The sequence below is a fragment of the Mirounga angustirostris genome, unplaced genomic scaffold (genome assembly GCF_029215605.1).
Source record: "Mirounga angustirostris isolate CCGP_5_RB_7025 unplaced genomic scaffold, mMirAng1.0.hap1 SCAF_12, whole genome shotgun sequence".
NCBI classification, from domain to species: domain Eukaryota; kingdom Metazoa; phylum Chordata; class Mammalia; order Carnivora; family Phocidae; genus Mirounga; species Mirounga angustirostris.
Genome location: NW_026991720.1, coordinates 103196387 through 103222529, shown reverse-complemented (window position 1 = coordinate 103222529; position 26143 = coordinate 103196387). Strand labels below are relative to the sequence as shown.

General features: G+C 52.6%; 1 protein-coding gene across 1 annotated transcript in view; it reads left to right on the top strand.

Annotated features, from left to right (window-relative positions):
* Positions 1 to 26143, top strand: part of ABCA13 (ATP binding cassette subfamily A member 13) — a 379838-nt gene that overhangs the window by 158973 nt on the left and 194722 nt on the right. The window contains exons 33-40 of the mRNA XM_064575492.1: positions 610 to 939; positions 2736 to 2805; positions 3296 to 3427; positions 11518 to 11655; positions 12665 to 12845; positions 13935 to 14153; positions 21629 to 21825; positions 25003 to 25160. Coding sequence (XP_064431562.1) covers positions 610 to 939; positions 2736 to 2805; positions 3296 to 3427; positions 11518 to 11655; positions 12665 to 12845; positions 13935 to 14153; positions 21629 to 21825; positions 25003 to 25160 — 1425 coding nt within the window. The remainder of the gene's footprint in view (positions 1 to 609; positions 940 to 2735; positions 2806 to 3295; positions 3428 to 11517; positions 11656 to 12664; positions 12846 to 13934; positions 14154 to 21628; positions 21826 to 25002; positions 25161 to 26143) is intronic.

Here is a 26143-nt window from a genome sequence, read left to right as displayed (position 1 = left end):
CCTGGATGTGGGGACTGGGGACCGGGGCTCAGTCATGCTGAATTGGTCTCATTTTACCAGTGACCGGCCCCATCCTCCAAGATACCCCGATGTTACAGACAGAAAACAGGAGGTTTAACGGATGCATTGGTTTTGTTGTTATTACTTTAAGCTGAGTGGTTTTGCAAAATGCATTCTAACACTCACACGAGAGACGCCCAACTCGAACAGCTTAAGGTCCAGTATTTCCCCCCTCCCTTCGTTGTTCTGTTTGTCCTCATTAAACCAAACCAACACAACCAAAATGATGAGAGATTAAAAAAGAAGGAAAACAACTAAAAACACCAAAAAAATAAAAAGGGGAAAAGAAACAAAACCAGCAAAGTCCAAATGGATAAGGGAGCACCTGGGGGCTGGGGTGTGCCCCCGCCCCTCCGCTGTGTGGGCTCGTGGCCGTGACCTCCCCAGGGGAGCGTTCGCCAGAACGGATGCTGGGCTCTGGGGTCTGTGCGGGGCTGATTTCCACGCGGGCCCCAACATGGAAGTTTCTAGTGCCACCTCTCTCCTGTGATCTGATCTGTTCTTTCTCAAGGATCTGGGTGATAACTCTGCGTTTCGTTCTTTTGACAGTACATGAGGATGATGGGAGTGCACCCCACTGTCTTCTTCCTGGCCTGGTTCCTGGAGAACCTGGCTGTGTTGGCCTTAAGCAGCGCCGCCCTGGCTGTCATTCTCAAAGCGAGCGGCATCTTCGCGCACAGCAACGCCTGTATCGTTTTCCTCTTTCTCCTGGACTTTGGGGTGTCGGTCATCATGATGAGCTACTTCCTGAGTGTGTTTTTCAGCCAAGCGAACACGGCTGCCCTCTGCACTAGCCTGGCGTATATGATCAGCTTTCTGCCCTACATAGTGCTGTTGGTTCTCCATAACCGACTGAGTGTTGTCATTCAGACGCTTCTGGTAAGTGGGCTGTCTCTTCTTTCTCTTTTCAAACTGCTGTATCTTCCCAACCAATCAGCCACGACATCCGTCCATCGGCCTGTCATTTTCAGATCTAGGTGGGCTTCCTGATACCTGCTCCTCTTTACTCGGCCCCCGGAGGCAGACCTTGCAGTTGCCATTCATCGGCATTGCAGTGATTTTGCTAGAAGGCAGCCCGTGAAGATTTGGTGCTTTTCACGTAACAGGGACTCTCCTCTGGAGGCTTTTTGGAAATCGGTCGTACCCCAAAGGCAGCGTAGGACCTCCGTGTCTCTTTGTTTCCTGGATGGACAGAGATAGCTTTCCAAAGCTATTCTAGCAGAAAAAATTAAGCATTTTTCTGGAAGCATCAGGAATGACCTCACATTAAGTGGAAAGATCCCTCTGTTAGCAGTGTCGGAATCATTCATCCGTTTAAAGTGTACCTCCCGAAAAAGTGCGAGAATTCTGTTAGGTGTGCGATATGAAATACATAGAAGAGACACACTCATTCCTTCTTGGATGAGACATGCCTGGCGGGCGCAGGGAACTCTGTCCACAGGGACGGGACCCGTGTGTGGCTGAGGACGGTCCGCCCCAGATCTCTCTTCCCCCCACAGGTCAGGCCGGGTTCCCCAACTGCAGTCTACTGGGAGGTGTGACTGGAGCCACTAAGGGAGAATTTGGGAGGTGCCAAGGAGGGGTAGAATCTCAGGCTCCTCCGGGGCACTTGAAGGCCCTCAGAGGTCACCTGTCCCTGAACAGCGTCGTGACGGCTGAGGGACCCTTGCCTGTTGGGACGGTGTCACTTTCTCTGCTCACTTGGAGTCTCAGGGTAGAATACCTCTGTGAAGGCCACGTTATTTTTCTCCAGCATCCATAAAGCTCCATGGTTCCTGCTGGCCGTGGACACACAGCACGATGAAGAAATGCCACCTTGAATCAGGATTTTAATCCACTGATAGGTGCTCACCAGTTCCAATTAGCTGATGTTGCACCTGCAATAATTCAGAACCAGTAATTTTGGGTTAGTGTTCATTAGCTGTTTCCGGAATCATTAAAACTCCTGGGATCCTTTACCCCCCTCCCACCACCCCCCATACTCCTTCCATGTAGGGAAAGAGCCAACTGACCACCTGGCCTGAATTTCAAATACTGTCATATGTGTTTTTACTTCAATCCATCTGTTTTAATGTTCCAGCATACACCGTTGGATTTCCTTTTTGCATGTTCAAATGTTTCCTTGCCAAAAAAAAAAAAAAAAAGAAAAAATCTAACTCTGGTACACGATCTTTATTTTAAGCGTAAAATACGTGTTCAGTGGGCTTTTTTGTGGACGTAGGACCTGTCCAGTGGAAATAAAGCAGCATTTTCCTCCAGTGGGCTCTCTCGCTAGTGCAGAATCATGTGGATATTCCATCAGTCTGCTCTCAGCACGCTCTAGGGCATTCACATAATAATAAAAACCAAGAAATCGCTCCGTTCTGTTCTCCACTGTTTTGAGTGACGCATTTCTGTATGCGGTGCGTCGGGTCTATGGCATTTCAAGCGTCGCAGTAAAGAGAAAGAATTCTTCTCCACATTAAAAACTAGCTTGTTATCAGGCTTTTCAGAGTGGGCTGACGTTTGGCTCAGTGTTCCGGGGTCAGATACTGAAATCACCGCCCGGAGCGATGCTTTGGCGTCGCTCGGTGGGAACACCCTGCGGCTTCTCTGTTTGAATTTAATGCCGTGGGTTTTCTGGGGTCTCCGTCAAGCGCTAACGTGCTGTTTCTCTCTCTGTTCCCCGTGGGCAGTGCCTGCTCTCCACCACCGCCTTTGGACAAGGAGTGTTTCTCATCACCTTCCTAGAAGGGCAAGAAACAGGTAAGGAAGGGGAGGCTTTTGTAAAACGAGATCCAGTGATTCAGGTGTTGAGGCGTTTCCAGTTGGTCCTGTTGCAAGCGCGGGAGGAGAAGGTCTTTATTACAAGTGGAACGTTTGGATCGAGACGCTGGTGTTTGCCTCAGCTGATGTGAATACCCCCCACGGCCCAGTTGCCCTGGATAGATGCATTTTGGTGAGGCAACAAGTCGAGATAGAAGTAAAGCAACACTAAAACACACACACACACAAAAATCGTAAATGTTAGATATTCGAATGTGGTTAAAGCCACTCCACCTGATTTCCTTGAAATCCACTGAGATGAAGCAGGCTCCCAATTCATTTGAGGAATTGTGATCGGCGGGATGCCCTGCCTTTCGACCCGGCTGCGTCCACCTTGGCTTTGGGGTTCTAGAACGCACGGACTCACTCACCTGAAGCTGCCCTGAGAGAGGGTGTGCAGTTCTGACTCTGACCTTTTCCTTCCTCCCAGGGGTTCAGTGCGATAACATATACCAGGCTCCGGAACAAATGGGCATGACATTTGGCTGGGTTTGCTGGATGATTCTCTTTGATTCAGGCCTTTATTTTTTATGTGGATGGTACTTGAGCAACTTGATTCCTGGTAAGAATTCTGCACGGTAAGAGATGCCCCAAATAAGCTAAAAAAACAGTTTAAAGCAATATACATGAGTATTAGATGAATAAGCAATTATTCTAAATTTAAATGAGACCTCAGAGAGGGCGTTCGTAGGATGTGTTTTAGAGGGAGGTGTGAATGCTTGAAGAGGAGATGGGCTGCCCGAGTCCTGAATGAAATGGTAAAGGCCACGTGAGGATAGACGGAAGTGCCTCGATCCTGACGGGGACTCCCCCCGCCGCCCGCCCCAACCCAGCCACCAGGCAGCTTCCCAAGTGGGTTTCTGTCAAAGAACAGGAAAGACCTAGGATCAGGGTTCTCAGGGTCAGGGATGTGGGGAGTGAGGGCAGGAGAGCCTGGGGGCACATGCGTCCTTGGCCCCACGGGGACCAGGTCGGGCAGGAGTCAGTGACGGTGTGGAGCAGGAGTGGAGAGGTCTTTCTCTTGGCCAGGTCAGCTGGGGACAGAACCTGGACGAAAACCAGGCTGAGAATGAGGGGCTGTGCAGGGGCCCGGGGTCAGGTGTCACCTCCAAACTCGGAGTCTCAGCGGCGTCAAGTGTGGGGTTTCTCCTGTGGTGTGGCAGGTGCGTCCTGGAGGCCACGGGAAGCCAGGCCACCAACAGTAATGGTTTTCCCTGCTGTGTTTGTGGGGAAGGAGGAAGCATACCACATGCTTGGCTCAGGCCGAAAAGAGCAGAAACAGCTTTTAAAGTTTCTTTATCTTATATTTTTAGCAGTAATGTTTTGATGGTATTCTATACCCTTGCTGAAATGACTTGTGATTCTGTCTCTGTATTTTCCAAAGCACCTGGATATTTCAAGTGGCACCTAACCTTTAAAGTTAAGAACTGAGAGAAAGAGAGAGAGAGAGAGAGACATAGAAAGAGAGATGTTCTAATCATACACACATTGACTATGAAAGGATAAAAAGACAATCCGTCCATTCTGTTTTCAGACTTGGAACGCTCATCTGTCACTGAAGGATGAATAAAAATCCAAATGAAAGGTGCCACTGACGAGATTATCTTACAGAAAATCAGGAACACACGGCCTCCAAGAATTAGAGAGCACACATAAACCTGCAATGTGTTTCATTTTGGAATTTTAGATTGCATGGTCTGGGGACTTTGAATAAAATTAAAGAAAAACTGGATTCTAGGAAATAAGAAGTTAAAAAAAAGTTAACTGAGGAATACCAAGGTGAAATAAAATCGAATGACAAGCACTGGATATTAAAAGGCAGCTAGCCAGCACAAGGGAGGGATGTTAGAAAGTATGCACATGATATTGATGTTAAAATGTTTGAGGAAGGGGGTCACAAGCAAAGGAATAGGGCGCCAAGTCACGGCCGGGGATGGGAGGGTAGCGGGGTGTCCCTGGAATTGGGAGAGATGCAGACAGGTGGCTGGAAGGAGACAGACAGATGGGCCTTGCAGACTGATGCTCTCCCTGATGAGGAGACACACAGACCGAGTGAAACAGAATAGAAATGGAACAGTCATTAACCAAGGAGAGGAAAAACCGAGCTTTGCACAGTCAGGGCTCACCGCACTGAACACAACATTAAGGGACAGAGACCTACAGCTACATATAAAATGGTGATGTGTCCACAGACAAGCATAAACCCCAGCAAAGACAGGTTACCCTTGGCAGTGCCGAGATCCGCAGGAAATCTGGGCAGGAATCCAGAAGGAGCTGAGTTCTCCCCTCCTCCTTCAGGACGGGAGGCATGAGGAACCACGGTGGGAACGTTGTCCTGTCTTAAAGTAAGGCATTTCCAGCGAGCGAACCCCCGGTCCTGCTCACTTCTGCAGGTGCAGCCTGCTCCAGGACGGAGACGGGGCGGGGGGGGGATGGAGACAGAGATCCCGGGAAGGAGGGTAGATCAGCAGGTTTTGCAAGTGCGGCTGAGTCAGATCTGAAACGGGGCAGCAGCTGAAGCTGTCAGGGGAAGCAGGTGGAGAAGGGCTTTGGGTTTGATGATGATGATGATAATGATGATGGTGGGAGCCCGGGAGGCTCTCTCATGGCTGCAATGTCTTCTCAGGGCCATCGGGGACCGGGGAAGGAGAGGTGGGGAGGAGATCGGGGGACCGGAGAGGGAGGACAGGCGAGCATGTCTCAGCTGGGGTGCCCCCTGCCATCCTCAGCGTCCCCTGTCACGCTCAGCATTCCCCATAGGTGCTTGTCATGGGCGGGAATTAGATGCTGAGATGAAGGCTCCAGCCACTGGGGAAGGAAGTAAAACACAGCAAGACAGAGATGTCACAACCAGGAGACAGACCACCATTGTTGGCAGGTCCTGTGCAAGAATCAGTTGAAGAAAGGCAGGACCACTGGGATGACTGATCTCAAGAGCACAGACAGGAAAACCACCAGCTTGGCTGCGTGTCAGCAATAAATGCGACACGGTAACACTCTCAAGAGCAGTAAAATATCTCGGCGTGAATCTAACGTAGAAGAGAGTGTGTATCGAATAAGAAAGTAAAAAATTTGGCAGTGGGGCACCTGGGGGGCTCAGTCAGTTAAGCATCCGACTCTTGATTTTGGCTCAGGTCATGATCTCAGGGTCATGAGGTCAAGTCCCGCGTCGGGCTCCTCACTGGGCGTAGAGCCTGCTTAAGATTCTCTCTCTCCCCCAGCCCCCTCCCCCCGCTCCCTCTAAAAAAATGGTGAACATAAAATAGATTTGAATAAATACAAAGAGATGCCATGTTCCTTAATGTGGATATTTACCAATTTAAGTGTGTTGATTTTCTCCACATTAATTTATACCATTTCGTATGAAGCGTTGCGTTAATATAACAAAGCCCACATAAATCATTTAAATAAAAAATACCAGAAAGGGAATTTCTACAAGCAGTAGAGTGTGTCAAATTTGTCGTATGTTAAAAAATTCTTAAAATGTTTATTCTCAGGGCGCCTGGCTGGCTCAGGCAGTGGAGTGGGCAACTCCGGATCTCGGGGTCATGAGTTCAAGCCCCGTGTTGGGTCTAGAGGTGACTTAAAAATAATATCTTTAAAAAATGATAAAAAATAAAAAATTAAAAAATTAAAATAATGTTTATTCTCTTTGACTCAGAAATCTGAAGAAATAGCCAGGTGAGTGCAAAGTATGTTGCACATAGATGTTCCTTGCATGTTATCTTTGAAAGCAAAACTCTGGCAAACCTACATTTCTATCTAAGAGTGTGGACTGAAGATGAATCAGTTTTGCATTTGTAATATGGACTCCTGTGAACTAGTTACACATCTATGGAATTCTGTTTTACAGGAATATATGTGGGGGTGGGATATGGGAGATCATTGCTGTGGACCAAACTGTCTATGAAATAAGGGATAAAATATAATACGTAGTTAAAATTTAAAAAATCATAATTCCAGTATAGTTAACATACAGTGTAATATTAGTTTCAGGTGCACAATACAGAGATTCAGCACTTCCCTACATCACCCGGTGCTCATCACGACAGGTGCACTTCATCCCCATCACCTGTTTCCCCATCCCCCACCCACCTACCCTCTGGTGACCATCAGTGTGTTCTCTGGAGTTGAATCTGTTTTTTTGTTTTTTGGGGTTTTTTTTTGGTTTGTCTCCTTTTTTTGTTGTTGGTTTGTTTTGTTTCTTAAATTCCACATAGGAGTGAAATCATATGGTATTTGTCTTTCTCTGACTGACTTACTTCACTTAGCATAATACTCTCTAATTCTTTCCATGTCATTGCAAATGGCAAAATTCATTCTTTCTGATGGCTGAGTAATATTCCATTGTATGTATACACCACATCTTCTTTATCCATTCATCTGTTGATGGACACTTGGGCTCTTTCCATAGCTTGGCTCTTGTCAATAATGCTGCAGTAAACATAGGGGTACGTATATCTTTTTCAAATTGGTGGTTTTATATTCTGTGAGTAAATGCCAAGTAGTGGATCATTTGGTATTTCTTTTTTTTTAATTTTTTAATTTTTTAATTTTTTAAAGATTTTATTTATTTATTTATTTGAGAGAGAGAGAGAGAAACAGCATGAGAGGGGATAGGGTCAGAGGGAGAAGCAGGCTCCCCGCCGAGCAGGGAGCCCGATGCGGGACTCGATCCCGGGACTCCGGGATCATGACCTGAGCTGAAGGCAGTTGCCTAACCAACCGAGCCACCCAGGCACCCTCATTTGGTATTTCTATTTTTAATTTTTTGAGGAACCTTCATACTGTTGTCCAGAGTGGCCGCACCAGTGGCATTCCCACCAACAGTACATGAGTGTTCCCCTCTCTCCGAATCCTCATCAACACCTTTTGTTTCTTGTGTTGTTGATTTTAGCCATTCTGACAGGTGTGACGTAGTATCTCGTTGTGGTTTTGATTTGCATTTCCCCCTTGATGAGTGATGTTGAATGTCTTTTCATTTGTGTGTTGGCCATCTGATGTCTTCTTTGGAGAAATGTCTGTTCATGTCTTCTGCCCATATTTTAATTGGATTATTTGTTTTATTGGGTGTTGAGTTTTAGAAGTTCTTTTTTTAAAAAAGATTTTATTTATTTGAGAGAGAGAGAGAGCATGAGCAGGTGGGAGTGGCAGAGGGAGAAGCAGACTCTCCGCTGAGCAGGGAGCCCAATGTGGGGCTCAATCCCAGGACCCTGGGATCATGACCTGAGCTGAAGGCAGGCGCTTAACCAACTGAGCCACTCAGGCGTCCCTGGCGGGGGCTTTTCCCTTGCATCGCTGTGTGGGATGAGCCTCACAGAAGGCAGGTCAAGGGCAATTCTTTGTTGAGCTGTGTTGTTCTGCCCTTTGTAGGACACCCTCCACCCAGATGCCCGCCCACTAAGGGCCATCTGTGCTACCCCCTATTTATTAACCTGCTTTTTTATCTTCTGTATATCTGATACTCTGACATCTTGGAGCCTCAGGGACCCAAGAGGGACTGTCCCGCAAGGGCTAGCCAATCCTAGAGATAGTAAAGGATTTGCTGGTGAGCTCCCTTTTCATCTGCAAACCCAGCCATCCAGAGCTACACCCTGCCACCCCCTCTGTAGGCTATCCTGTCCCCTGCCCTCAGTGCCCCAGGGACCGAGCAACTAGGGACAGCCGCTATGCCCCAGAGCCTGCTCTCCCCACCTCACCTGCTCCTTCCACAGAAGCCACAGTAAAGGCTCTTGCCTGCGCTTCCCTCCCCTGTGCCTCCTGATGGAGCGTGGTGCTTCCCCACGTGGCCCTGCCCGGTGCCAGGTGTCCCCTCCTTCCGGGACCTGAGTAGCAACCCATCTTTTCAAAGGCCGGTTTCCTGATCTCTTGTCCTCCCCATGCCTGAATAATAATAAAACCTACAATTTAAAACACCCATTCACTGTTCCAACCAAAAGTACCCCTTTCCACATTTCCAGAACACCCTCTGTGAGAGTCTCAGCAAGTTGAGGATCGCTGTTTGTGAGGCTCTGGCAGGTAACAAGGCCTCCCCCGCCAGGGCTGGGTGGGCAGTTTCCCTGTTGCTGTCTATGTCCTTCTGTTGGTCTTGTCCGTGGAGTGATGGGGTGGGTCCAGACCCCCGCATTTCTCACCCTGGCATCTGAGCGGGCGGCCCCATAAGGACCCGGCCTCCTGGCCCGCCAGGTTCGAGGTCAAGTGCAGATCCCCGGGCCTGCGCAGAGCATCCCGGCAGACATCTGGCCCTCTCGAAGTCTTTTCATTTCATAAACCCTTCTTTATGTGCTTCCAATTAAATCTGATTTCGCTTGATCTGTCTAGTTGCATTGACTTCTGCTTTTATCACTGTCAGGTTTTGGGGGGCAATGCTAATGAGTTTCCTGGCCCGCGAGGAAACTCAGGCAGCTCCCCAGGAGGAGAAGAGCTCTGGAGAAGCGCAGGGCCTTTGCATATATTAATGTGCCCGATTACATATGGTAATGTGAGCAGGATGCTTATGCTCATAGAGTGCACGTAAAACACGTTTGGATTTACAAGCAAAAGCAAAGTGCCAAGGACAGCTTAGGAGCTGAGTGGCCGCCCTGCTAACGGATTTGGCAGCCTTCCCCCCCATCCATTTACATTAATAGATTAATTAGCAGGACTTTAAAAGTGCAAACAGATTAGAGCAGGGATGTTTTAATTGGCAAACCGGCCATTAAGATTCAGTTTGTTTGCAATTTCTATCTTCCGACGTGAATTTTCTAACTCTGAAAGGCCCCTCCTGCGTCTCCCGTCCTTCCCGTCCCCGTAGCCATGACCCCAGATCAGGTCTCATGGGACCTCCTGGGGACAGTTCGGCATCCTTGAGACTCCTGTCCATGCGTCCGGGTGCCGCCTTTGCCTCTGCTTATGCAGCCTCTGACCCCCAAGGCGTTTGGAACCACTGCCCACTTGCCCGTCTGACAGGCGGTGCCCACTCACACTGGCACGGTCAAGGGCAGTGGCCGATGGTCACCAGAGCGGGGCCCCTCAGCAGAAGACGGTGCGGGGGCCGAGGAGCAACTACCAGCCCACTGGCCGAAGAGTCTCCTTCTGCCTCTGTCGGCTTCTCTCTTTATTTCTGCAAATTCAGCGTGCGTGCCCGTGCGCGGGGCCTCCTCCTTCCATTCCCAGGCGCGTCTCCCGTCTCTTTTGGATCCCGGGCAACAGAGTGTTCTCACTGCTGCAGGCCTGTGTTCAGAGAGGCAGGTGCCGTGGGTCACCAGCCTGTGTCCTGCCCCCTGGGAAGCGAGAGGTGGTCATGGCACTCCCACATCGAGTGGTCACAGGACCATGTGAATGAGCACAGGTGGGATCCTGGCCAGTGCCCGAAGGGAGAGAGTGTGGAATAGGACAGAATTATCCACGGGTGGCTCATCTCTTCCTGGCTAGGGGTAGTCAGTAGTTTGCTAGGGTCTTGGAGGACATTCTCTCTGCTTGTTGCATGCTTTCGAGGGCGGGCATGATGACACGGACCGCATGGCTTAAACAAGAGAAATCTAGTCTCTCCCGTCCTGAAGGCTGGAGGGGGTCCAAGATCCAGGTGTGCGCAGGGCTGGTTCCTCCTGAGGCCTCCCTCCTTCTCCCCATGTCCTGTTGATCTGCCCACACTCCCTGTCTGTATCCTAATCTCTTCCCTTAAGGACACCCATCAGATTGGATGAGGGCTGACCCAGTGACTTCATTTAACCCTAATTATCTCTTGAAAGCCTTCCTCCAAATATTGCCCCATTCCGAGTTACTGGGGGTTAGGATTTCGACATGAATTTTGGGGGACTCAGCTCAACCCATATCGGAAGCGACCGCTAGACCGGATGGCAGCCCCACTCCCTCCTTCACTTGCCCGTTCTGCTTTGTGATCATGTCTCTGAATCTTTGGGTTAGACTGGATGAGGGGCACCATCTCTCCTTGGCTGGAGGGTCAAAGTGTTAAAATAGTCTTCACGTAGGCCTTTATCTCTTCAGCCACTTGGAGGATTTGGAGCATGCATCGAACTTCGGCTAGAATGGACGTGTTAAAGAAAATTGAGAGGTGTTAATAATTAAATCCGCTTTCATTTCAACATATAATGAAGGCAAAGTGACTATTAAGTGGGCTGGAATGAATTTGGAGAGTACGCTTGAAGAATGTCAATGTTGCATATGGAAATGTTGGCATTATGTATTCTTCTTTGTAAATGTTTTAATGGATTAATTCCTTCACGCTGTTAATCCGTGTCTAGGAACCATGCAGACATCAAAGACGGGGACAAAAGAGTGACAGCTACGTAATGGGGCAGCGGGGCTGGGGCGAGCTTTACTCTGGGGAGCATTCAGCAATCGTTCAACGCGACTTTTATTTTTGATAAATACCTGCCTGTTCACCGAACACCTGCTCGGAAGGCCTCCTGGGGGAGGCGGCTGTCAGGGGACTGAGCAGTCGGCCGTGGGTCAGGCTGAAGACAGAGCATGAGGGCTCCCCGCATGGCTAATACATCGTCCCCCAGATTGTCACCGGGTCATATGAGGGATGTGTATTCAACGCTTTAACATGGAATAACATTGCATATAATTAGTGAAGGCATTCTCGTACAGAATCTTCCACGTAGAAAAAGATAATGATACCGATTTCAACTGTGTCTTATTTTTTAGGAACGTTCGGTTTAAGGAAACCGTGGCATTTTCCCTTTACCGCGTCCTACTGGAAGAATTTGTGTGGGTTAGTGGCAAAAAGACCGCACGCGCCTGGTTCTGACCTGTCCTTCATCAATGAGCACTTTGACAATAAAGGTGTGTAAAGGGTAGCAGTATTAGGTACATGTTTTCCCTTCTGGTCGGTTTTCCTTCTGTTTTTCACCCCGCTCGAATCTCTGTAACTGTGTCTGCTGGCCGGGGCCCGCCTTGGGCTCAGAAACACAGCTCGGGGCCAAGTCGCGAGAAAGAATCCCCTGGTGATGTTGAGCCTGGGGGCCAGAATCCCCTGGTGATGTTGAGCCTGGGGGCCCGAGCCCTGGGCTGTTAGCGTCACCTGCTGTTTGCAGTCCCCCTGCCCTGGGTGTGTTTGTGCACAGGTTATATGGCCGCAAAATGAAGCTTCAGTTCCAGCATGAATCTGTGTGAGAAACTAAAGCAAAGGGGGACAGCTGCCCGGTGGAGTGGGCTGTAGAGATCGCCAAGTGTTTCGCACATGCTAGTATTTCCAACATTACTGTGAGAGCAAGACCATCCCTGCCCCTTACAAGCGAGGAGCGTGCGTCCCAGGAAACAGGGCGGGACCCCCGATCCTCTGTCCCTCTCTGCCTCGCTTACGCCTGCTGGTTCCACGAAAGCAGGACTTCAGGGCCAGCCTATAGATACACAGCCTCCCATTATGGTGGTTTATGCCACCATCAACATTGCAATGTATTTTTTTTTTAAAGATTTTTATTTATTTATTTGAGAGCGAGAAAGAGAGAGAACGTGAGCAGGGGGAGCGGCAGAGGGAGAGGGAGAAGCAGACTCTCCGCTGAGCAGGGAGCCCGACTCAGGACTCGATCCCAGGACCCTGGGATTACGACCTGAGTCGAAGGCAGACGCTTAACGACTGAGCCACCCAGGCGCCCCCATAATCAGCCATTTCATTTAAGTTTTGCCGTTACCTAATTCGCCCCTTGGTTTTGGTAAGGAAGGGTTTTGAGTTGCTGTGTGTGTTTCGCGGAGCTACAATTCAAGTCCAAGGCAGGCTCCCAGACTGGTACGCATGAGCATTATTTCGGGGGCTTTTGGAGTCCCTCAGGATGAATCTGCATCTTCTTCTCAGGTTCCTTGCTGCAGAACGGGGAGGGAAAGCCTGGAGGAGGACCCCCGGGCGTCGCCCTGGTGTCCGTGACCAAGGAGTACGAGCCCCACAAGGCAGCCGTCCAAGATCTGACCCTCACCTTCCACAGAGACCAGATCACTGCCCTGCTGGGGACCAACGGCGCCGGGAAAACCACCGTCATGTGAGACCCATTTCACCCTCATCACACACGGGCTTTTTAGAACAATCTCAGTTCACCTGAGATTAGATTTTTTTTCTTCCTTTTTGTTTTGAGACAGAGGACAGACAGAACCCTTTGCCAGAGCCACTCTGTGCTCTGGGTGGACAGTTACATGGCGGGGGAGGGGGGGAGGGTCTGCAGCCCCCGCCAACGGCACAGGGGATGGGGTCTTATCCCTAATTCTTTTATGCCCGACAAATAATGCTCCATGGTTTTACCTGAGGCTTTGAGAGTCCTATGACACTTCTCACTGTCCTACCACTACGTCTAAGTTTGCTCGCCTATCTCTGGGAAGATGAAATTTGGAACGATGTCTGCAAATGTTTTAATCGCCTGAGTAATTTTTTTTTCATGTTCTGCTTTTTGTGTGGTTGTGTTTTTCTGCAAAGGCTTGATTTTTGGTTTGGGTTCCACTGGTTAAAGAATCCAGTTGCGGGATCCTGGAGGAATCACGAGCTTAAAAGTTGAGGGCTCACAAAGCGCGGGCATTGTCGAACTTGTCTTGCGAATATGTCCATTTCTCTCTCTTCTTTTTCAGTAGGACTAAAGTATGCTTAAACAATGAAAAGGACTATTTGCTTTGAACCTCTTTTTTTTTTTTAAAGATTTTATTTATTTATTTATTTGAGAGAGAGAGAGAGCATGAGAGAGAGCACGAGTGGGGTGAGGGGCAGAGGGAGAAGCAGATTCCCCGCTGAGCCGGGAGCCCGATGTGGGGCTCGATCCCAGGACCCTGAGACCATGACCTGAGCCGAAGGCAGATGCTTAACCGACCGAGCCACCCAGGCGCCCCAAATATGCCATTTCTTGAGCTGGTTTCCTTATCTGTAAAACGACGTTGGATTTATAATCGTAAACTCCCACGCAACTGGAATGGTCTCTGATCAGCATATTTAGGGGAGTGTAAACATTGTCATAAGCCCACATTTCCAAGATGAAGGCAGCCAGCATCCCGTGAAGCTCCTTCCAACTTGTGAATGATTGTGCAGAAAGCAGGCTGGTAGGAGCAGTGGTTGTCTCTGTTCTCTCCTGATTTGTTTTCTCTGGCAGATCCATGCTGACGGGACTCTACGCTCCCACTTCTGGAACCATCATCATCAATGGCAAGAACCTGCAGACAGACTTGTCCTCCATCAGAAGGGAGCTGGGCGTGTGTCTGCAGCAGGATGTCCTATTCGACAACCTCACCGTCCGGGAGCACCTGCTTCTCTTTGCCTCCATAAAGGCTCCGCAGTGGACCTGGAAGGAGCTGCATCAGCAAGTCAGTAGGTCAGCACCAGCCATGTCTTCGTCCTTCTGCCCTCTGCCCTGTGAGGTAGTGGCGGGTGTAGGAAGAGATGCTTTAAAAATATCTTTGGTGTCTTTATTTATGAGAAGAAAACCCTAGCAAATTGTTATTATTATTATTATGTTTTGAGAGAGAGAGAGAGAGAGAGAGCATGAGCAGGGTGGGGCGGGAATAGGGGCAGAAGGAGAGAGAATCCCAAGCGGGCTTCCTGCTGAGAGCAGAGCCCTGTACGGGGCTTGATCCCACAACCCTGAGATCACGACCTGAGCTGAAACCAAGAATCAGACGCCTAACCGACTGAGCCACCCAGGCGCCCCTCAAACCAGCAAATAGTTCTTACCTGTGGAGTTAGGATACAGCCACCAGCACTGGGATTTCCAAAGAAGGGTCTCAGGGAAGACTGAACGGGACTTGGCCTGTCCTCAGAGCGGGGGTAGGTGAGCACAGGTGGGAACGTGAGGTCTGGGCTGTGCGTGGACCGGGCTTGTGTCTGGGGCATGGGTCCGTGTGGGCGCCCGGATATGACAGAATGGCGGGTGGGCTGAGAACTGGCTGCAAGGAGCCTAGCTGGTCCTGAGGAGGGGGTCGAACTTCCTCACGCAAGCAGGTGCATGTGGGCAGAGGAGGGTGATCAGCTGTGGCTCTGGAAGGCTTATCCTGTGACCCCAGAGCAGAGTGCACAGCCCTGGGAGAGACCGCAGACAGAGACTACTGTGAGCAGGGCCCGTGAGAACCTGAGTGGCGGCTGAGCTGGGGGGTGGGGGTTAGGGAGGACGTCCCAGATTTGCAGACTCTTCAAAGTGGGGAGGAAGAGGCCACGTTGACAGGCAGACCCTCCCATATGCTAACAGTCCGCACCATAATGACCGTTGGGTGTGAAGAGTGTCCAGCCCGCGCCCTGGGCTGTGCTCTCTCGCGGGGGTGACTCTGGGCGCTTATTGTCAACTTAGAATATTTCTGCAAGCTTTACTCTTTACGATAAGTATGCACGGTCTGTGTGCGGTGAGGGTGAATGCAGGCAGGGTTTTGGGTGTGAACTGTAAAAACTAGGCGTTTCCACCTTGGTGGAATTTCGCCTTGATTCTTCCGGCCCAGCCCCAGTGAGCAGAAGAGGAAATATGTTGTCTTAAAATTGTCCCGTATTTTATGAGCTTTGGTGGTATTTCTGGAAAGCGAGCCCGGCAGGTGGAGTGACTTGCCCCCCCATCCTGTCTCAGGCACGGCTGCTGCCTGCCCCCGGCTTGGCCCCCCTGCTGCAGAGATGCGGGGGTCCAGCCGCCTTCCTGCCCACCGCCCGGCTTGTCCACGCCTCACGTCCGTGCTGTGCCCTTCTGTGAGGCGGCTCTTCCTCCCACCCGCCCCCGGCTCTCCCCTGGGTGCTCGGGGTGGCTGCCTCCAGCCTCTGTTCCTGCAGCCTTCTTGTCCACCTGCCCCGACTCTTCTCCCCGTGGTCCTCTGTCGGCGCATTCAGGTCCTGTCACTTCTCTGCCCACCGTCCTTCAAGGACTCTGTGTTTCAGAGGAAAACCTCAAGTCTCTGGCAGCCAATAACAGCAGGACTGCGTGTCCTTGTGTGCCCGTGACTGTCCAGGGTTACCCTTGTTGTCCCCGATTCATTATTTGTACCCACTTTCACCCACAAACTCTGGCGCTTTAGATGAATTCAGGGCAAGTCCACCGTCTCTATGGCCTGCAAGGTCTCCTGCTTCCCCTCCTCGCTCTCTCCCTCATCCCACTGTTCCAGTCACACTGGCCTTGCTCCTGGAACACATCAAACAGCGTGTCTTGGCCTCAGGACCTTTGCACTTGCTGCTGCCTCTGTCCGGGCCGCTCTCGTGCATCCCTGTCTGCGCTGCCCACGTCACTGCTCAGACAGCGTCCTCCGAGGATCTCCTGTGCGTCCTAAAACACCTGTGCTCACTCCACCCTGGCCGCAGGCTGGAGTCCCAGATCAAGGGGGCGGCAGGGCTGGTTCCTCTCCCTAATGTGGACATGGCACCTTCTCTCTCGGTGTCCCCCCATGGTCTTCCTTCTATGTGAAAATGTCCGAGGTCCCTCTTCTTAGAAGGACACAAGTCCTGTTGGGTGAGGATCCACACTAATGACCTCAGTTAACCTGAATTGCCGCTTTTAAGACCCCATCTCTGAATGCAGCCACACTCTGGGGCCCTGGGGCTTTGGACTTGAACACGTGGATTTGGGGGGACGCAGTTCATGCACAACAAACGACATGGCCGAGGGCGGCTGGTAGAACGTGCTGGAAGGGAAGGCTGGGGAGGGGGGACACGCAATCCCACCATTGGGCTTCCTCAACCAGCAGGGGTGGGGCCTGAACATCGCGGAAGGATGGCATGATGACAGGCCACCCCGTGGTGCAGTCGGGCTGTGTCACGAGGCAGGCGGAGGATGTCCGGAGGGAGCGTCGGGGCCCCTGCTCTGAGCGCAGAGGAGGCCAGGAGAGGTCACGGTGGTGAGGCCGCAAGCGAGATGGTGGGGAGAGAGGAAAGGGGGAAATCATGGCCGTTCCGATCTCTGCTCAGCCCAGTGCAATGTGGCACCGTTTCTCGAAAAGGAGAGAGCCAGTCTGGGAAGGACAGCGAAGCAAGTCACGAGTGCGTCTCAGAGGCGTGAGCTTGAGGGGCCGGACGGGTCCGAGCCGGGGGGCCGCTGTGGCACCGTGTCTGCCCGCGTGGTGAGCTGGGACTTGATTGCTCAACACCATCCGTCCCGGGCACTGCTGTGCTGCATGGGGGCACTCGGTCTGCCGTCTCTCCCGGAGATGGGCGAGGAGCTGAGGTGCCAGCTCGTACGGGGAGGCCAGGATTTGACCAGGGGCTTGGATGCCGGTGGCTCTGCCTCCCCTCCCTTGGGCTGGTTGCTGCGGGGCAGAATCTGAGATGCAGGCCTGGGGAAGACGACGCTTGTTGGAGGGGTGGGGCTGGGGAGGGGGTTCTCAGCACATTTCTAGTGTTGCAGCTCGGACACCTGTTCGGGGATTCCAAGGGTGTGAGGGGATGTGAAGGCAGTGTGTGCAGGTTAACACTGGCTTAAATATGCCCTCAAAGAGGGTGGGCGGGTGGGCAGGTGGGTGGGCACAAAATGATCAGGCAGGCAGGTGCACAGGTAGGTGGGTATGCGGGGGGGCAGGTGGGTGGGCACCAGGTAGGTGGGCAGGCGGGCAGGTGGGTGGGTACCAGGTGGGAGGGTAGGCAGGCAGGCAGGTGGGTGGGCACAAAGTGATCAGGCAGGCAGGTGCACAGGTAGGTGGGTACGCGGGGGGGCAGATGGGTGGGCACCAGGTAGGTGGGTGGACGGGCAGGTGGGTGGGTAGGCAGGCAGGCAGGTGGGTGGGCACAAAGTGATCAGGCAGGCAGGTGCACAGGTAGGTGGGTAAGTGGGGGGGCAGGTGGGTGGGCACCAGGTAGGTGGGTGGACGGGCAGGTGGGTGGGGACCAGGTGGGAGGGTAGGCAGGCAGGCGGGTGGGTGGGCACAAAGTGATCAGGCAGGCAGGTGCACAGGTAGGTGGGTATGCGGGGGGGCAGGTGGGTGGGCACCAGGTAGGTGGGTGGGCGGGCAGGTGGGTGGGTAGGCAGGCAGGCAGGTGGGTGGGCACAAAGTGATCAGGCAGGCAGGTGCACAGGTAGGTGGGTACGTGGGGGGGCAGGTGGGTGGGCACCAGGTAGGTGGGTGGACGGGCAGGTGGGTGGGGACCAGGTGGGAGGGTAGGCAGGCAGGCAGGTGGGTGGGCACAAAGTGATCAGGCAGGCAGGTGCACAGGTAGGTTGGTATGTGGGGGGGCAGGTGGGTGGGCACCAGGTAGATGGGTGCATGGGCAGGCCAGCACCCCAAGAGCATATGGGAGGGTCTGGACTGGAGGAGCCCCAGCTCACCACGGAGCCCGCATCTGGACCATCATTCCTGAAGGGATCTTGCCTGAACAAGTCCATCTTCAGGCTAAGATGGGTCTAGTTGCACACACGGAATCCCAGACAGCCAACATGAGCCAGTATGGCAGACCTTGTCTTGTTGGTAATAAGAAATAAAACACAGCAAGACCGTACATGCAGAATAGGGTAGAGGCAGGAATGGCTCGGGGCTCCGGATCTGAAAGCCAAGCAGCAGGGAACATCCACGCTGTGGTTGCCTTGAACGTGTTGGAGAATGACCTATTGCTTCTCCAGAAGCTCATGCCCACCCCACAGCTCTGCCTCCCCGCACCTGGAGGGAGACCAGCCGTGCAGCAGGTGGTTTGGACAGATCCCATCTGTCTGGGGACACGCTCATATTCTGACGGTCATGTTACAGCTCTGGGGGTGAGCGGAGTCTGAACTGGTGGGACAAGCCTCAAGGGACACGAGCCCATAAAACTACGGATGGTGCCCCGTGCTTTTAGTCTCACGGTGGTTTCTTTCTTCTCTCCTCTGTCCAAGTTCATGTGGTTGGCATATTACGTGGGCATGCGGGACATTGTCTTCTGCAGGGGGGCTGGTTCGCCTCTCACCGTGTCCTCAGGCATGGCCGGTCGTGGTAATAACCATGCTCATTTCAGTGGGGATGCGGACGTGCGGGGAAAGCATTTGCTTTGATGCGAGTCTGTTTTGAATTGGAGCAGACGCTTCTTGAGGAATGGCACATCAGGTCCTTACAACCTGGCAGTTTAAAAAATCTTCCCAGGTTACCAGCTATTTTAGCTTAAAAAATGCATCTACTCTGGGTCCCAGCAACCTCTGTGATTGAGCTTAAATCAGGTTCCTAACAATGCTATCTGGGCTTCATCTTTTTTTTTTTTTTTTGGATGTGGGCAACCTTAATAGTTACCAATTTGCTGCGTGTTACCTAGCAACGAAGCGAATTTGCACAAAAGCAATCAGAGTGAGATCATGTTTTAGGATAGCACTTCTCAATTAAAGGGAGGGAAAACTGAAAGCAAGGGATTTAGAGCCACCACACTCTGAATTGGGTCCAGGAGCAGCACTCGATTTCGTGGGTTTGTTAATATGTGTTCCAGGGGAGGTGGGATCCCCAGTAGAATCTTTAGAGGGAGTGTCTGTCAGGTTGGCAGGTCATTACTGTTTTGCCCTTAATTTGGCCTAGAGGAGATAAGAGAAGTCCAAAGAGGAACTTTATCAGGCCTTCAGTCGGGGAGATGTCATTAGGTGGTTACATTGGTTTTGGAGTTCTGGGGTGCGCCGGGGGACTCCAGGCATTTGACGGTGATAGGTCATTGAGGTCCTGCGTGCAGGTAGACAAAGGAGGACAGAGGGTTGAGCTCTGGGCACTTTGACGTGAAGACAATGTAGGGGTGAGCGTGACCAGCCAGGGGGCGAGGAGAGACCAGTGGGGAAGGAGAAGACAGGTCCATGAAGGAGGGACGGTCAGACTCATCAGATGCTGTTCAGGGTCAAGTGCGATGAAGACTGAGGAACGACTTGTGGATTTAGGACACAGAGGTCATTGGTGAGCAGCCTGAAATCAGAGCAATGTTAGGAGCGTGATGGGGAGGCAGGTGTTGGGGATGTCATGCTCGCAGAGGAAGGGAGGGCAGGCCTGGCGTGAGCGGGGGACAGTGGGCAGCTGAGGGTGGCGGGGTTGAGTGATGCGGGGGGCCGGGATTAGCTCGCATCGACCTCTGGAGGGTGGTCACTGGACATGACAAGGTCCGGGGTGCCACTCACTGGCAGTGAGTGGGTGGGATCGGGTTCAGGCCTCGAGAAACAGAGTGGAGGGGTTTTACTGCCTTGATTTTTCTATCTGTTTTCTCAGCCAACTGGTCTCTGGTTAGGGGGGTGAGTTGGCTTTAAGAGTCAGCCGAGCCTCTGCTAATAGTGGAATCACCTGGGGGGGTGGGGGGTGGCCACGTCTGTGTGGGAACGGAGCGTCTAGACAGTTGTCTACTGAAAACAAACCATTTGTCCCCTCCTCCCAGCTGGGGTGCGGTCAACAATGGGAGCACCTGAAGAGCAGGGGCCTGAGTGACTGGTATAAATTTCGGTTGACAGTTCACCCAGTGGAAAACACTGAGTCACACTTGCCCCAAACACAAGATGGGTCAGGCCCCGGGAAGTTACGTGAGCTCAATCTGGGCCAGGATGGAAAGTATATGAATAATGAAACAGACAGGACATATTTATTTATTTATTTATTTATTTATTTATTTATTCTTATGTTAATCCCCATACATTACATCATTAGTTTTAGATGAAGTGTTCCATGATTCATTGTTTGTGCACAACACCCAGTGCTCCATGCAGAATGTGCCCTCCTCAATACCCACCACCAGGCCAACCCATCCTCCCACCCCCCTCCCCTCTAGAACCCTGTTTGTTTTTCAGAGTCCATCGTCTCTCATGGTTCATCTACCCCTCTGATTTCCCCCCCTTCATTCTTCCCCTCCCGCTACCTTCTTCTTTTTTTTTTTTCTTAACATATATTGCATTATTTGTTTCAGAGGTACACAGACAGGACATATTTATTTAGGGATCCAGCAAGGAAGTCCTTGGGATTTCGCCCAAGTCTTCACCTAGGGTTCTGGAACTTTCTGGGACCAGACGGTTCTTGACGCTCAACTGTGTGGAACCCTTATGATTCGTCTCCCGTCCAGCCTCCTGTCTGACTGGTCGTTGGCGACCCGGGAGTTAGAAGCATGCCCACAGCTCAGAGGGGAGGGAATCTACTTTGGTCTGAGCGCTCAGGGCAAGGCTTGGGGAAGGCGCCGCTGACGGGGGTCTTGAACAATGAGTACGATGTTGGAAGGGGAAAACAGGGATGAGTATCTGCAGAGTTAACAGGGCGCCACGGCAGGGAGTGGGATGCTTATTTGTGAGAAAAGAGTAGGCCCACAGAAGGAGGTGAGGCCTGGGTGGGGGGGCTTTCCTTGCACGGGGTGTCTGAGACCCGGAGCCCTCGCACGGAAAGCTCCCTGGGAGGGAGCAGGGGGCCGACTTTCACAAGAATGGCAGCTGACAATTTGTGCTTTGCTGGTGGCGTTTCCCAGGAACTTCTCTGTCAGGAAGGTGGGTGGATAGGAAGGTAGTGCACGTGGGCTGGACCCACGGGGCTTCTGCAGACCATCCCTCGGTGTGTCGTGGAGCTGGGTCTCTGCCTTGCTCCCTCTGACACCACTGGCCCCCCAGCCATCCCACATGTTCCCAGCGTCCTGAAGAAATATAGGGCCCTTGAGAAAATAGTCCTCCAGGATCCACTGAGAAAACAGTCTTCGGTGGATCCTGCTGCCCGGGCCTCACACGGGGCCCGTTGGCAAGATTCCACCTGAACCTCAAGAAGGCCAGGGCTGCCATGTCAGGACTCTGGAGCGTGAGTGGCTTCTAGGCCTCCTCCATATATCGGTGGTTCACCAAGTTCTTGGCTGTTACCGGTCCTTACTGATGGACTGAAATCCGCAGCAGAGCTTTAAGGCGTTTCAGGGGCAAGAGTGAGGGCTTTGCTCTTCTTCCAGAACTCTCGAGGATGTGGAGTTAACACAGCATCAGCACAAACAGACCCGCGTCCTGTCCGGAGGCATGAAGAGGAAACTATCCGTTGGTATTGCCTTCATCGGCACAGCGAGGACCGTGGTTCTGGACGAGCCCACCAGCGGGGTGGACCCTTGCTCGCGCCGCGGCATCTGGGACATTCTCCTCAAGTACCGCGAAGGTAGGAAGGAACAGGGCATCCTTCTGCTGTGTCCCCCAGCGATACGGTGGAAGGAGCCAGGTTATATCCCCGTAAGGACACGTTGCCTTTTATGGGAGAAAATGGAATTGTCACGAGAGTGTATGGAGATCTATCTGTTATTTTTAAATTTTTTTTGAAGATTTTTATTTATTTATTTCGGAGAGAGAGAGAGAGCATGAGCTCAAGCAGGGGGAGGAGAAGAGGGAGAGAGAATCTCAAGCAGCCTCCGTGCTGTTCTATGACGTCTGTAACGTCTTTGTTTGGCTGGGATAGGCTTACTTTGTGTCTGATCTCCCAAACAGACTGGGACCAAAGCATGGTAGACAGGATTTCAACTGAAGTTGTATTCATCCAAATTGGGTGCCATCCCAGAATCCCGGGTTGTTAGAACAGGTGTCCTAGCTGGCATGTGGAACGAGCCTCCTCTCCTTCAGTGAGGGAAGCAGGACACGGAGAGATGGGCGTGGGGAGGGCTCTCGGCTCCAGAGGAAGCTCACCGAGCCACGGGCGGCCGGGGGCGCTGGGCTAGGCCTTCCCTGTTTCAGCCGTTTTGTCCCGTGTCTCCAGTTTCGGCTTTGGGTGGGTAATTGCTGACCCCCACCTGTGACTCTCTGATCCTGACAGCTAAGAAGCATTGGTGTACGTATTTCACGTAGAAACACCCTAATTGGGAAGGAGGCGGCTGTAGGGACACCTCGCTGGGTGCTGCTGAGATGCAGGAGAGTAAAAGGCAGGGTCACCACCAATTCTCCAGAAACACTGCTTTGCTTTTCTCTCTTAACTTCTACAGAGCAGGTGGCGGGGGGGGGGGAACACGGAGTGAGCCGTCGTGACCTGCTGTTCCTTTCTGGGTGTCGGCCTGGGGAGGAGGGACAGTTAACCAGCAAAGCGAGGATGTATCCGTGGCATGGCTTCATGTGCCCTCCTACAGCCTCGCCACGGTCCCTGAGGCCAAGCAGGGTGCTGGGGCCCAGGCAGGCGCCCAGAGTTGGTGTCCCGCACGTTCACGGGCCCTGGGCTTCGGCACCGAGGGGGAGAGAGGGTCTGCCAGGGAAGTCAGGGCAGAGGCTCGGGGCCGGGGGCCAACTGAGGCCCAGGGAGCAGGGGTGCTCTGTGCTCTGACCTGACCCTTTCGGGGCCCCGCCTAATCTCTGAAGGTCATTACCCCAAGATCACAGGACGCTGACCACAGTGCCAGAGATCCTGACCCTTGCCCATTGCTGTGAGATCACAGAGCCCTCCCGTCTCCTCTTGCCTACGTGCCCACAGGGGAGAGAAGTAGCAGAATGGGGACCCCTGAACCTTCTGTGCGTGAGACTCTGAGCCCCACTGGAGGGATAGAGGAAACAGAGATAAAGCTAATTTACCTTGCACTGAGTAATTTCTCTGCCGCCCCGAGCAGGGGCTGATGAAGAAGATAGACGAGAAGCAGACCAGCCCATGGCTTCCATTGTCTCTGAGCTTGCAGTCTCGGTACACATTAGATGCCAAGCCTGCTACTCTCGTTGATTTTAGAAATCAGAGATGGAATCTTCCAGGACTCGGCCGTCAGAACACTGAGTGGCGAGCATAATAGTATCTTTCAACAGCAAACCCGATGCGATAAAAATCTCAGAGACAGACAGCTCTCTTCAAATTCTGTTGTTATAACTTCCTTATTTCTCACCGTCCTTGGTCGGTGAGCAGTGATTTTGGCGTTTGCAGGGCTAGTCGGTCAGATGTCAGCAGGTGATATAGGCAGAACCACAAGGAAAGTAGATTCTCAAGAACCAGGATGTACGACTGTTTCTGGAAAGAGCCCCTGACCTGCAGGTATTTGTGATACAGATCTGAGGACTGGATAAAATCTTTGCCTGCTGAGTGGAAGGAGGGGTCCCTGTGGGCACAGCCGGTGCTCATGGGGCTCAGTCCACCTGGGATTTGATCCGTGTGTTCCCTCCCTCCTGCGACGTGCTGAGCTGGGCGCTGAGCACTTGATTGGGCCAGGGCTCCCTTGGGAGAAGGAAGGAAGGAAAAGGTGCCGGAACAAATCAGTGCATAACTCCCGAATTCTACTCACGCTCCTGCTGTCCGTGCCTGCATGACCGTGCCTGCAGGAAATGATCATATTCCTTGGGTGTCCCATGTTCCGGCTCGTAGGATTTCAGGAGAAGGAGATGTACTGTATACCAAAGTGTATGGCTCGATATCTGGTAGGTCGGTGTTCAGTCAATGAGAGTGTATTGTTACTGTTATTAAAATAGACAAGAGGGGCACTTGGGTGGCTCAGTGGGTTGAGCGTCTGCCTTCAGCTCAGGTCATGATTTCAGGGTCCTGGGATCGAGTCCCGCATTGAGCTCCCTGCTCAGCGGGGAGTCTGCTTCTCCCTCTGCCTCTGTCCCTACTCTGCTTGTGCTCTCTCGCTTTCTCTCTGTCAAATAAATGAATAGAAATTTAAAAACAAAAAACAACAACAAAAAACAACAATTATTCCTGCACAAGGTGGCCCCTGGGCTCCGTGAGGTCTGTTCCTGGGGCGGCCCCTGGCTCTCGTGCCCACCTGCTCGCGGGCGGCCCCCTGCCCATCTCCTAAACCTGCTGTCTGTGGTCAGGATGGCTTCTCCTCTCCTATCATGTGTGATGGTCACATCATCCCTGACCCTGGGGGAAATCAGTGCAGACCGTGGCCACTCGCCCCGCCTTAATCAAATGCAGTGGTCGCTTCCATGGGATAAATATAGGCTTCTTCTTAAGTGACCCTGAGATTATTCTCTGAAGACCCGTGAAGGGGCTTGAGTATCAGAGGAGAGACAGAGATGCCCTCCCAGCCTTTTTTGTTTTTTTTAAATTTCTCCTCCACGGCCTTGCAGGGGTGTGCCTCTGGGTCTTACAGCTGGGGTGGCCACACATGGGTACTTGGTGTTTCTGCCCCTCTGTGTCACCCTCTGTGCATGTCAGTGGCCCCTGTGACTCACCAGGGGATGGAGGATTTGTAGAAACAGCATCAAAACCCAAGGGCACCTGCAGAGGAAGAAGCATCCCCTCCAATCTGCGGCTAAGTCGTTTTCGCACGTCTCAGTTTTTTCTGATGTAAAAATTGGCGATGGTCTTTAAATCGTCAACCCCCCTCCGCCCCCGATCGTGTGCTGACTCTGACACCACCCTTTCGGGACGCAGGCCGGACGGTCATCTTCACAACCCACCACCTGGACGAGGCGGAAGCACTCAGCGACCACGTGGCCTTCTTGCAGCAGGGCCGGCTGCGCTGCTGTGGGCCCCCCTTCTGCCTGACCGAGGCCTACGGCCAGGGGCTCAGCCTGACGCTCACCAAACAGGTAGGAAGCTGGAGCAAACCAGCAAATACTGATTCTGCGTCCAGTCTGGTCCGTGACGCTGCTGGAATCCCAAACGAGGCCTGGTGTCGGCACAAGGCCCTTGGGGGCTCGGGGCAGGTGTGGGAAGGGGTGAACCCAAGCAAGAAGGAAACAGAATATGGTGACCATGGTGTCTGTGCAATGGGCTCAGGGGCCGGCGAGGCTGGGGGCCGGCCACGGGGTTCCCGGTGGTTAGGGATGGGGGAGGCTGAGCTGCAGGCCCAGTTACTGGTGGCCCCAGACAAGGGGCTGACGGTGTGATGGGTGGGCTGGAAAGGGAGTCGGTAACTGCATCGAAGCCTCTGGGTGCAGGGGCCCGGATGCAGAATAAATCCCCCAGGGCTGAGCAAGGCAGTGAGCCCCTGGGACCATGGTGCGTTTTGACTGAGCGGAACCAGACGGGGGTCAGAAGCCCCTGACAGGTAACAGCACGTCCCATGTCTGGCCAGGTAGCCCCATGGCCCAGATGCTCCAGAAGTATTTTTCTGACAGCGAGGGTCCATCTAGGAGCATAAAGCTTTAGGCGAATGAAGCAAGGGACGCGTGGGGTAAAAGTACATGTCAGAGGTCCCGTCAGCTGGGGGTGGGCAGAGGTGGCTCTGGGGTTGGGGTCCAGGGGGTGTGGGCTGTGAGTCGAGCTTCCTCTCTGACTTGGGGTGAGGATCTCACCGTCCTGAGGTGGCTCCTTTCTTCTGTGCGCGGGGTGAGGGGGGAATCCTTGTCTCCCCTTTAAGAAGACCCAGCCCCTTGTCCTGTAGTCCAGAGGGGTTCTCCCCAGGAGCAGGGGGTGAATGTGAGGGCAGCCCTCCCCAGGCCTGCCTGACGTGCCTGGAACCGAGACCAAGGCGGGCGTGGGAGGCTCACCTCCATCGGAGACGGTCACTGTATCCTTGAAATGCCTGTGGCTTAAATGGTACGTCTCCCTTTCGCTGCTTTGAACTGGC